At 44.2% G+C, this 12,246-nt stretch overlaps 1 protein-coding gene across 1 annotated transcript; it reads right to left on the bottom strand.

Annotated features, from left to right (window-relative positions):
• Positions 1–3,578: 3,578 nt before the first annotated feature.
• Positions 3,579–4,517, bottom strand: LOC105987107 (olfactory receptor 9-like). The gene has a single exon (XM_013018270.1). The coding sequence runs from the start codon at positions 4,515–4,517 to the stop codon at positions 3,579–3,581; it is 939 nt and encodes a 312-aa protein (XP_012873724.1).
• Positions 4,518–12,246: the final 7,729 nt, after the last annotated feature.

Below are 12,246 nucleotides of genomic sequence, written 5' to 3'. Positions count from 1 at the left end.
AGAAAAAAGCCAGAAGTGGCGCTGTGGCTCAAGTGGTAGAGCGCTAGCCTTGAGCTGAAGAGCTGAGGGACAGCGCCCAGGCCCAGAGTTCAGGCCCTACAACCGGACACTGAAAAAAAAAAATTGGGTTGTTTTGGGTGTTTGCTTATTTTAGTTTTTGCTTCAAGGCATATTCTCCAGCTCAGATTTACTAGTAATGAACTTAACATTTTGCTTCCTTATGAACTCCTGGGTTTCTTTCTTTTTTTTTTTTTCCTGGGTTTATTTCTTATTTGGGAGAGATCTCAGAAGGAAGAGACACATGGGCACAGTTGGAGTGTGTTCCCCAAAGGTTGTTGCAGTGAAGAGCTTTGGAGAGATAAGCTCTGCCCACTTCCTCAGAAGCCAACACCCACAGTCCCTGCTTTCCCTAACTCACAGGCCCTGACCTTCCCAGAGTCCTAGAGATGACCCCTGCCCTACACCTGGATTCAGATGCAAGCCATACAGAGCAGAAGAAAGGGTGCAGTTGGTGTTGGTGAGCTCGGTGGGGAGTTCCAGGCCCAGGAGCGCCAGCCCCAGCCCCAGCACAGCACCAGGGAAGTCTGCAGTGACCGGAGTTAGCAGCCCCAGCAGCATCCTAACCAGGCCACCCCTGTGGTTTGACCATGGCTGAGGTTCTGGTTCTCAGTGTCTCTCAGTTCCCAACCATCTCTAAGCCTGGTGGTCTAAAAATTCCTTTCTACCCTGTGAGCCACCAGAGTTTTTCTCCAGAATTGCTCCTTCCCCTTGCCTTCTTTCTCAGCACCCCAGGGCACAGGCTCTCTGATCCTTTCTGAACCTCTGATCCTTTCTGAACCATTCCCTCCTGCCTTGTACCAGGAGCTCCTGTTCCCCAAGACCTTCTCCTCCAAACCCCGCAGAGCTCTCCTCCACCTCTCCACCTCACACATTTTATACTTGCCAGCAACTTTAGCCAAGGAGTTGTTGTTGTTTTTTTTTTAGTGGAAAAAGTCCAGTTTTTTTTTTTATGCCAGTCCTGGGGCTTGTACTCAGGGCCTGGGCACTGTCTTTGAGCTTCTTTTGCTCAAGGCTAGCACTCTACCACTTGAGTCACAGCGCCACTTCCGGCTTTCTCTGTTTATGTGGTACTAAGAATGGAACCCAGGACTGTATGCATGCTAGGCAAGCACTCTACCCTAAGCCACATGCCCAACCCTACTCCAGGTTTTTTTTTTTTAAATATCTAGAAACCTTGAAGAATGTTATCATTGAGGCTTGTGGGACTACAAATGGCAGGAGCAGCAATCACAGTACTAACTGAAATAAGTGTCACAGCTTTCTTATACCTACTTATTTACATATTAGCAAGTTTTTTTTTTTAAAACATCTTCCGCATGCGAGACACTATGCCTGCTCCCAGAGAAACATGGAGAACAGCAACAGCGGCAACCTGGCCAGTTTGGGACACTGCATTCTAGCAACAATAGAGGAGACATCACAATGAGGAAGAAGCTTATCTTGGGAAATGCAAAGTGACTATGTGGAAGGAAATGACTCTCACTACAGCTGTGAGAATTGCAGAGACTCTTTTCTTTCTTTCTTTTTTTTGTTAGTCATGGGGCCTGAACTCTGGGCCTGGGCATTGTCCCTGAGCTCTTCAGCTCAAGGCTAGTGCTCTACCACTTGAGCCACAGTGCCACTTCCTCACAGAGACTTTTACACTCATGATTTAGCTAAGGAGTATTCACACAGAACCTAAGAATGGAGCTCGGGTCAGACAAAGGATTCACACGAGAAAAATACTACTTGGAGGGGGCAGTTTACTTTTTTCTAGTTTTCTTCTTTGATCCTCACTTCTAGCTTCAGTTCCAGCATAGGTTAAACAGCAACTGCAAAAATCATGTTCTAGCAGTATCCTGCAATATAATATAACTTGAGCAAGAGAAAGTAAGTTTTACAAGACAATAAGACCACATAATCTTATTTAGACTATATATGTATACATGCATATACACTCATATCTCTCTATAAAAATATAGAGAAAGAGAGAACAGATTCATAGTAATTTCTTAGTGACATTCTAAACACCAAAATATTAATAGTTACTTTCTTTTCTTCTGGATAAAACATTCATTGAAGTTAACAGTTTTATTTTTTCAAGCTGGGAATGAAAATCAATACAATTTTTCATTCATTTTTATTAGTTTATACTAATCATACAAAACCGTGGGTTTATTATGACACTCTCATCCCTGTGTATAATGTGTTTTAATCATTTTCAAATGTCTCTTACTCTTCTGTGTTTCTTTCTCTCCCCTCCCACTGGTCTCATCTCTCTTCCCAAATAGTTCCCCTTCTACTTTCTTATCAATTTTAATTCAGATTTTTCAAAAAAAATGCTATCTAAAAGTCTTAATCTAATATAGGTTGACCCATTGTAACAATGAGATGTACAAGACACTATGTTGAAAACTAACTTTACAACATCCGGGTTAGGGGGGGAAGGGTTGGAGAGGTGGGGAGGGAAAGGATGGTAGGGGAAAAACAAAGGAGGAGGTAACAATGCCCTATAGGAAATGTACTCATTACCTTACTCATGTAACTGTAACCCCTCTGTAGAGTGTCTTTACAATAAAAATATATAGTTAAAAAAAGTCCTTATCTATTATACTTGGAGACTAATTTCTCTGACCATTTTGCTTCTTCCTGTGGAATATAGCTGAAGGACAGTTCATGAACAAGCAAGTCCTTGCTCCCCAAGAAAAACTAGATAGCTAGATCCCTCCAGACAGCAAATCAAAGTAGACTCCAAGAAGAAATAGGGGGAAGTTGGTTGCAAGAAATCAAAGTACCATTTTGAGTGTCTGAGAGCTAAGTTCTCTTCCAAGCAGTCAGGGAAAAAAGGGATGTGCATTTCTTCCCCAGGCCCAGAGGAAGAAATGAAGAGCAGTCTACCAAGGGAAAGAGGGAAGAAGCTGAGAAAGAATACCAACATCTCATGGAGACAAGTACCTAGACAGAAGCCTCCTGACCTAAAGCAACACCAAGCAGGATTGACACCTGAATGCCCAAAGCCAAACCAATGAATGACTCCCTGCCCATACTTCCTCCTGCCACTGAAGGCACAGACCAGACATCACACCTGGAGTAAAAGAGCTTAGGTTGAAGCAGAAGTGGCTGGCATCAGAGAAAGTTTTGTAAGAAGGAGTCACTGGGAGAAGGGAAAGCACGAGGATCTCAAGAACTATAGCCCCAGGAAGTCCTGGGGACCTCAGCAAAGACCAGGAACTGAGATATCCTCACACCAGGTCAGCAGAGTTTCCTTCCTCCACCAACCTCCCTGGGCTGTGAGTTGGCTCAGCAATGCCCTCAGGATGAAGCCAGGTCAAGGTCACATGGACAGCCCTCAGAAGCAGAGCTCTACAAACATTTCTGGGTCTTGTGCTCTCTCACTGGGCAGGGCGAGGAACTCTACATGACACCACTACACAGCAGGCCAGGATCCTGTGAAATGTGCTCAGTACAGCTTCTCCTTCCTCCTTGAAAATGTCCAGGGATCCAGGCCTGAGCTCCAAGACCTCAGGAAGGGGTGGGGATCAAGAACAACAAAGGTACTTCTTCATGACCCTTTTCATGGCTCCTGTGACCTCCTTGTTCCTCAGGGAGTAGACAAAAGGGTTGCACATGGGGGTGACAACTGTATAAAAGACAGCAAGAACCTGGTCTGTGTCCTGAGAGGAGCTTGCCTGAGGCTTCATATATGCAACTGTCGCAGTCCCATAAAACAGGATGACCACAAAGAGATGGGAGGAGCAGGTAGAGAAGATCTTTCTCCGCCCCTGGGCTGTTGAGACTCCAAGGATGGTTGCAAGAATGCAGACATAAGAGGCCATGATCAGCAAGAAGGGGGTCAGGATAAAAGCTATGGTGACTCCAAGGTTTCCCACTTCCCCCCAGAAAGTGCTTGCACTAGCCAGTCTCAGCACAGGCAGGATGTCACATAGAAAGTGGTGGATGATGTTGTCACGATGGAAGGGCAAAGTGAAGATGAAGAGGGAGTGAGTGGTGCCAGTGATGACACCCATGAGGTAGGAGGCACCCACCATACCCACACACGCACCCCGGTTCATCAGGGTGGCGTAATGCAGAGGCCGGCAGATGGCCGCATAGCGGTCATAGGCCATGGCAGCCAGCAGGCAACATTCAGCGATGCCAAAGAGGGCGAAGAAATAGAGCTGGGTGAAGCAGCTGGCAAGCGGGATGGTGGGGCGGGAGGACAGGAGGTCCCTCAGCATCCGGGGCACGATGGTGGTGGTGTAGAGGATCTCTGCCAGGGAGAAGTGGCCCAGGAAGAAGTACATGGGGGAGTGCAGGGCAGAGTCTGCCAGCGTGAGGAAGATGATCAGAGAGTTCCCCAGCAGGGTGACCATGTACATGCAGAGAATACCCCAAAACAGAGGGCCCCGCAGGGAGCCAAACTCTGAGAACCCCAACAGAACAAATTCAGTTACTGCTGTGCCATTGTCCACCCCCATGTCCCCTGAGTGGAGGGAGGAGGCAGAGGGGGCGTCCTGCAGCAGCGGGAGGCGCAAGGAACATCCCGGCTCTCAGAGGAAGAGGGTGGACGCCACCCCCGAAACTGGCTCAGGGCAGAAGGAAGCAAAATCCAAGGAGCTGAAGGACCGTGGCAGACATTCCTGAGGGCTGGGGACTTGATAGACAGCAGGGTGGTTTGTTCTACTCACCCAGGTTCCATCATTTAGAGGCAAAGATCTGGCAATGGGGGTGGCTCCCCTTGAGAAAGCAGTGAAGAAAAGGGGCAGAAAAGCGGGGGAGCCGATAGGATAGTCATGGATTGATAGAAATGGATGGAGGCTGGAGCAGAGGGTGAGTGGAGAAGAGCAAAAGCAAGAGAGGAAAATAGACGACGCAGGCTCGAAGGTCTGAGCTAGAAGGCCCGTGGGCTTTTACTTGCAAAGGGGTCCCCAGGGCCTCAGAGCACCCCTCCCAGAAGTTCCTCACAGCAGCTCCATTCCCCCATGAGTCTGAGTCCCAGCAGTGGCTGGGGAGGGAGATGGGTTGGGGAGGATGAAGAAAGGGTAATGGCTTGCCTCTGCTGCCAGGCCTTGGTGAGGAATGGTCCCTTCCTCCACCCCAACCCCAAGGACAACAGAGGAGTTGCACATGGAGTGACCTGGCGTGTATCTAGGGCCCTCAGCCTGGTCTGATGGAGCTGAGCTCATTGATAATACAGGTTATAACGATGGTATCTCTCTGTGGTCTGCTTTTATAGACGGGACTGTGAGCCACTAACTCCTCTCCCTCTCACCTGCACAAGGTAATCTCAGAATTAGTCCCGGACTGCTTTCTGAACATTTTTCCAAATTCTCTTGGAAAGACAGTGCTCATGATGAAAGTGAATACTAGTTCAAAAAGGGCTGATTTTGAGAAGATTTCCCAACCCAATCCAACTCAACTCATCCAAGCCCAGAGGTTTCTTCCCCCCACTCCAGCTGTACCTCCCTCTGTCCTGAGAAATAAGAAACTGTCTCTTAGACTTTAGCAAAGGAAGATGACATCGCATATAGCTATGGATTTTAGGGGTGGCCCCACAGTTCTTGTTGATTGACAATTTGACACGAGAGAGACTTTGATCCAAAACTACCCAGATAATTAACCTAGATCCTGTCCAACAAATCTATGAAATAATGTGATTTTTTTTGTAGTTACTCAAGGTTGAACTCAGTGCTATGTTTTTGTTAGCCAAAATGTCTTGGGAATAATTTAAGCAGAATAGATAGTAAATAGAAAGTTGTATTGATTTTTTATTTTAATTAATTTTTGTGTCTTATTGAGGCTTGATAAAAGTCTGATGCTCAGTCAACATCCTAGACATGCAGCAAAACGTTAGAGTTTGAGTTGGGACAGAAAATTTTGCTTTCACCATGGCTCATGATTTTCCCCCAAAATTTAAGACTCTGAAGTTTTGGGTCATGACTGTAAGAGAGACATCTGTCCCCCTCCCCTGTTCCATCACATGGAAAGGTTTATTTGTATGATTGATTCTTTTATTACAGACTTGTGGGACCAATTCAGAGAGAAAAAAGAAATGGTGTCTGGGGAATCTGTGCTCAGAAATCACTAATGAACTTAGGATATGGTTGCTCTGCGCACAAGCTGTCAGCAGGACAATTAAAAAGAATCTCCAGTGGAAATAATAGAATATTTTCTTAAGAACTTTCTTCCAAATGAGTATGTGTATTACATGACTGTTGTTGATTAAGTAGTTGATATCATCTGTTGGGTAAATAGAACTTGTAAGTAGGTAAGAAGGCATCTAAGACTGCTTTGTCACCATTTTGGCTCATCTAACCACAGACATTATAGATGTCCAGCCTGTTTGGCAATTTTAGTTTGGTTTTAATCCTATTGCAAACATATTTTGATCATGTGTAGCATTATGTGTGGGCACCATTGTCTATACGGTTATAGCAGCTACACTACTGGAAGTCAGATGACTTAAATTCTAGTTAATTGATTATATAGGGTTTGTTTCTTCTGTGTGACAGAATTCAAGCACTGGGGTTTGAACTCAAAGCCTTGTGCCATTGCTTGGCTTTTTTCACTCAAGGCTGGTACTCTAGGAATTGAGCCATAGCTCCACTTTTGGCTTTTTGGTGGTTAAATGGAGATAAGAGTCTTTTTTGTATGTTCTGTCTTCATGATATGATTCTCAGATCTCAGCTTTGGGAGTAGCTAGGATTACAGGCATGAGCCACTAGCACCTGACTAAGTTTTCTGATACTTAGTGAACATGATATTTCTAGATGATTTCTCATCTAAGGATCCCTCCCAAATTTCTCTCCTGTAGGGATGCTGTCATGATTAATAAGCTATGACTTTCCAATGATATTGGAATGATGTTTCTTAATGTTGTGAGTCTTGTTGATGTTTAAGGACTTTGGATTCAGTACGTATGCATTTTGTCTTTTCATGGAGTTTAAGCTCAGTGTACCTGTGCTCATCTTTAGCACATAGGGAAAGTCTGTCACCTTCCACAAGGGAATTGTCACATGAAGATGAAGCAGAAGTTGGCAGCCTGCTTCTGCCAGTGGTAGGCTGTCTGCAAACCACCCAGAGTTCTCAGAAGGAACCAGTATTGCTGATACCCAAATCTCAGGCCTTGAGCCTCCAGAGCTCTGTTGGTCAAGCCAAATGGTTCTTATGACTGCTGTGGCAGTGCTTGCCAGTTGATCTAGGACTAGGACAGCAAAGGACAATGGAGGGGGTAGGGACTTTTTACTTAAGGTGATAAATGTGACGTTTGTGGGAAGTAGGAGTAGGCCATGTACTTGTTTACAGTATTTAGCTGCATTTGAAGAAAAGAGAGGATGACAAGATCAGAAGATAGCAAAGGGGAATGGGGTCGGAGAAGTATATTAAGAAGAACAAGTAGGGTTTTGCGGGAGGGACTTCAAGCCCTCCAGGCAGTGTTCTGAGTGACTTGGGAAGTTCTCAGAGTGTTTAGGATATGGATAATATGATGTCCTCAGGGTGAGTGAGATAAGCCAGGCTAAGACAAATAGCACATGTTTTCTCTCCTATGTGGATTCTAGATGTAAATGATGGTAATGATGATGATGATGATGATTGTGATGGTTGTGATGATGATGATGATGATGATATGACATAAATGTAAAAGGAGGACTATGTGGAACTGGTGGGAAGAGGAAAGGAAAGTGGAGGGTAATGGGAGGTGAATATGACTAACACAAAAATAGCATGATAAAACCCACTAAAAACTAGAAAATAAAAGAGGAGTGGAGACACAAAAAGGGGAAACACCAGAAAGGTTGATTTTGATCAAAATACATGTGCATATAAGGAAATAGCACAACGAATCCCCTTTGTAAAATTAATATATGATAATAAGATAAAAATATCATTTTTCTCAGGCCCAGTGTTCAAGCCCCATGACCAACAAAAAAAATAAAAAATAAAAAAATAAACAAAAATATCATTTTTATCCAAGTTGAAAGATAGAGCGTTGAATTTGGAATGAAGTGAGTCATTACCAATAAGAGAAAAGTAGGGCTGGGTGCAAGTGGCTCCCGCCTGTAAGCCTAGATACTCAGGAGGCTGAGATCTGAGGATTGCAGTTCAAAGCCAGCCCAGGCAGGAAAGTTTGTGAGACTCTTTTTTTTTTTATTGTGAAAATACTGTACAGAGGGGTAACAATTACATGGGCAAGATAATGAGTACATTCCTTATCAAGCATTGTAGCCTCCTCCTTTGTTTCCTCTTCCCATCCCTTCCCATCCTCCTCCTGCCCTTGTGAAACTCTTATCTCCAATAAACCACCAGAAAACCAGAAGTGGTGCTGTGGCTCCAGTGGTAGAGCACTTGACTTGACCTGCAGAGCTGAGGGACAGCACCCAGGCACAGAGCTCAAGCCCCACGATGGACAAAAAAAAAAAAAAAAACAAAGAAAAGAAAAAGAAAAATAGGTATTCCAAACATCAAATGCTTTACATAAAAGCCTATTCTCCAAAATTCTCCAGTGTATTCTCCAACATTGTTTATGGTTCTGATAGTTTGTTCTCAGGATTATTACAATTCAGCTTATTTCATAAATGCTTACACAGTGTTATTCTTCTTGATATTTTACTACATATAAACATGTGAATACTCTAGATGGTGTTCCATAATACCTAAAATAGAAAACAGTGTGGTACTTACCATTGAACTATGTAAATGCTCATTTAAAAAAGTTCTACTCAGGCAGGGAATGTGGCTTAGTGGTAGAGTGCTTGCCTAGCAAGTATGAAGTCCTGGGTTTGATTCCTCAGTACCACATAAACAGAAAAGGCCAGAAGTGGCATTGTGGCTCAAGCGGTAGAGTGCCAGCCTCGAGTGAAAAAGCTAAGAGGTAGTGTCCAGGCCCTGAGTTCAAGCTTCAGGACTGGTACACAAAAAAGTACCAGACACTACAAGATGAAGAGAGAGAAAGAAAAAGAGGAGAGAGAGAGAGAGATAGATAGAGAGAGAGAAAGAGGGGTGAGGAGAGAAAGGAGAAGAGAGAAGAGAAAGACAACAGATCTCTGGACTTAAAATGTCAGTTAAAAAAAGGTACAAGCTGTGCACCAGTGGCTTATACCTGTAACCCTAACTCCTCAGAACAGGAAAATCTGAGGATTGTGATTCAAAGCCAGCCCTGGCAGGAAAGTTTGTGAGGCTCTTATTTCCAATTAACATCCAGAAAACCAGATGTAGTGCTGTGGCTAAAGTGGTAGAGCACTTGTAGAGCTAGCCTTGAGCCCAAAGAGGCTCAGGGACAGGGCCCAGGCCCTGAGTTCAAGCCCCATAACTGACTAAAGAAAGAAGGAAAGAGGGAAGAAACTAAAATAGGAAGAGAGAAAAAGAAACAATAGCAGAATGTGGTAGCTCTCTTTCTATTAGCTTACTCCTAGCCACTGAGGAGTCTGAGATATGGAGGATCTCCATTTCAGGCAAGCTGGGACAAAAGTTCTAGAGACTCCCATTTCAACAGAAAAAGCTGGGTATGGTGGTGTACACTTGTCATCTCACCTACTCCAGGTAAAATAAATAGGAGAGTTGTGGTCCAGATCAGTCTGGACCCTATCTCAAAAATAACCAGAGCATGCCTGGACACTCATGCTTGGTTTGTAATCCTAGCTACTCAGAAGGCTGAGGTCTGAGGTCTGAGTAGAGCCACCTAGGGCAGGAAAAGTCCACGGAGACTCTTTTTATTTTTATGTTTATTTTTTGGTCGGTTGTGGGGTTTGAACTCTGGGCTTGGGTGCTGTCTCTGCGCTCTTCAGCTCAAGGTGAGCGCTCTACCACTTGAGCCACAGCACCTCTTCCGGTTTTCTAGTGGTTTATTGGAGATTAAGAGTCTCACAGACTTTCCTGCCCAGGCTGGCTTTGAACTGTGATCCTCAGATCTCAGCCTCCTGAGTAGCTAGGATTACAGGCGTGAGCCACTGGCGCCTAGCTGAGATTCTTTTTTTAAATATGTTTTTTATTGTAGGAATACTGTACAAAGGGGTTATAGTTAAATGAGTAAGGTAATGTGTACACTTCCTATCGAGCATTGTTACCTCCTCCTTTGTTTTTGCCCATCCCTTCCCTCCCTACCTTCCCAACTCCTCCCTCTCCCCTCCCAAGTTGTAAAGTTTGTTTTCAACATAGTGTCTGGAGTCAACCTTTATTCTTATTTCAGCATTTTGTTATTTCTCTTCCTCTCCCCAAATTAGAAAAATGTCTATACAAGATGGAGGGCACCAACATCAAATACAGTGAAACAGGGGTCATACCAGTCCAGGAGATTCTTATCTCCAACTAACCACCAAAATGCCTGAAGTAGAGCTGTGGCTAAAGTGGTAGTGTGCTAGCCTTGAGTACAAGCCTTGGAACAGTGCCCAAGCCTTGAGTTCAAGATTCAGGCCTGTGTGTGTGTGTGTGTGTGTGCCACAAAGCTGACAAAGTCTTGAGAGTTTTATTCTAATTTGAGGAATGGTAGACTTAATGTACATTCTTTCATTTCACTCTTAGGCAGGGAAGGAAGCTATCATGGCTGCAGTTGAGATACACATGACAAAGGGAAGAGAAGGGAAGTTACTGTCATCTTTTTTTTTTTGGGTCTGGTCGTGGAGTCTGAACTCTGGGCCTGGGCACTGTCCCTCAGCTCTTCAGCTCAAGGCTAGCACTCTACCACTTGAGCCACTGCGCCACTTTCGGGTTTCTGAGTCGTTTATTGGAGATGAGTCTCATGGTCCAATGAGATGTACAAGTCATTATGTGGAAAAGGAACTTTACAACTTCGGTGGTGGGGGGGTGGAGGAGGGTTGGGTGGGGGGGTGGGAGGAGGATGGGATGGGAAGGGGAAACAAAGGAGGAGGCTACAATGCTTGGTAAGAAATGTACTCATTATCTTGACCATGTAATTGTAACCCCTCTATAAGGTATTTTCACAATAAAATAAAAAAAAAAACAAAACAAAACAACAATAACAACAAAAAACGAGTCTCAGGGCCTTTCCTGCCCAGGCTGGCTTTGAACTGTGATCCTCAGATTTCAGCCTCCTGAGTAGCTAGGATTACAGGTGTGAGCCACTGGTGCCTAACTTGAGACATAAACTTTGAAACTGTACCTAGTGATAGCTGTGTGAATAAGATCCTAATGGCAAGAAGCTGCAAATGGGATTGCATCACAATTTGGGAGAATATCTTTGCCAGCTAGTCATCTGGCAGGAAACTAAGACTCAGATTATATGATTTTTTTTTTTAGTGATACTGGGGGTTAAAATCAGAGCCTCCAGCTTGACATGCATACTATACCACTTGAGCCATGTTCCCAGCCCTTTTTGCTTTAGTTATGCCTTTGTTTAAGCCTGGCAGGACCTGGACTGTGATCCAGTTGTGTTTATCAAGTGGTGGGATGACAGGCCTGTGGTACCATGTCCTCTTATTGGTGGAGATGGGAGTCTAATTAATTTTGTTTTGGACCAAGATGGTTTCAAACTGTAATTTTTCCAATCTCTACCTCCTGGGTAGCTGAGATTACAGGTGTGAGTTACTTTATCTGACCCAGAATTCTCACTATATAGCTCAGGGTGGCCTCAATTTCAAGATCCCCTTTGTCTTTGCCTCCTGAGTGCTGGGTTTATAGGTGTCTACCATCACTCCTAGCTTTAGAATATACAAAGAAGAGAAAAAATTAAACTCAAAAGAGCAGATACAACACTCAATAAATGGGCAAACAAACCAAACAGACACTTTTCAAATGAAGAATTATAAATTGCCAATGAGAACATGAAAAAAAGTGCAACATCTTTAACTATCCAGGGAATGCAAATTAAAACTACATTGAGCTGAGTCTAGTGATGTGTGCCTATAAGCCCAGCTACTTAGGATATTCAGGCAGGTGGATTTCAAGTTTGAAGCCAACCTGTGCAGAGTTAATAAGATTCTATCTCCAAAACAAAATAAAAGCGGAAGGGCTTTGGAAACATAGCTAAGTAATAGAGTGCTTGCATGGCAAGCATGAAGCCCTGGGTTCATCCCCAGTACAGCAAAACCAAAAACAAGCAAGCAAGAAAACAAACAAACATTGGCATTTCACCTCACATTAGTCAAAAAAAGTTTGGAGCTGGGAAGGTGGCTCAGTGGTAGAGCGCTTGCCTTGCATGCCTGAGGCCCTGGGTTTGATTCCTCAGCACCACATAAGCAAAAAGAAAAAAGC

Source organism: Dipodomys ordii, unplaced genomic scaffold (genome assembly GCF_000151885.1).
Source record: "Dipodomys ordii isolate 6190 unplaced genomic scaffold, Dord_2.0 Scaffold3, whole genome shotgun sequence".
Classification (NCBI taxonomy): Eukaryota; Metazoa; Chordata; class Mammalia; order Rodentia; family Heteromyidae; genus Dipodomys; species Dipodomys ordii.
This window is presented reverse-complemented; position numbering and strand designations above follow the sequence as displayed.

Coding starts and splice junctions, on each gene's coding strand:
- LOC105987107 (XM_013018270.1), bottom strand. CDS start 4,517: ATGGGGGTGGACAATGGCACAGCAGTAACTGAATTTGTTCTGTTGGGG.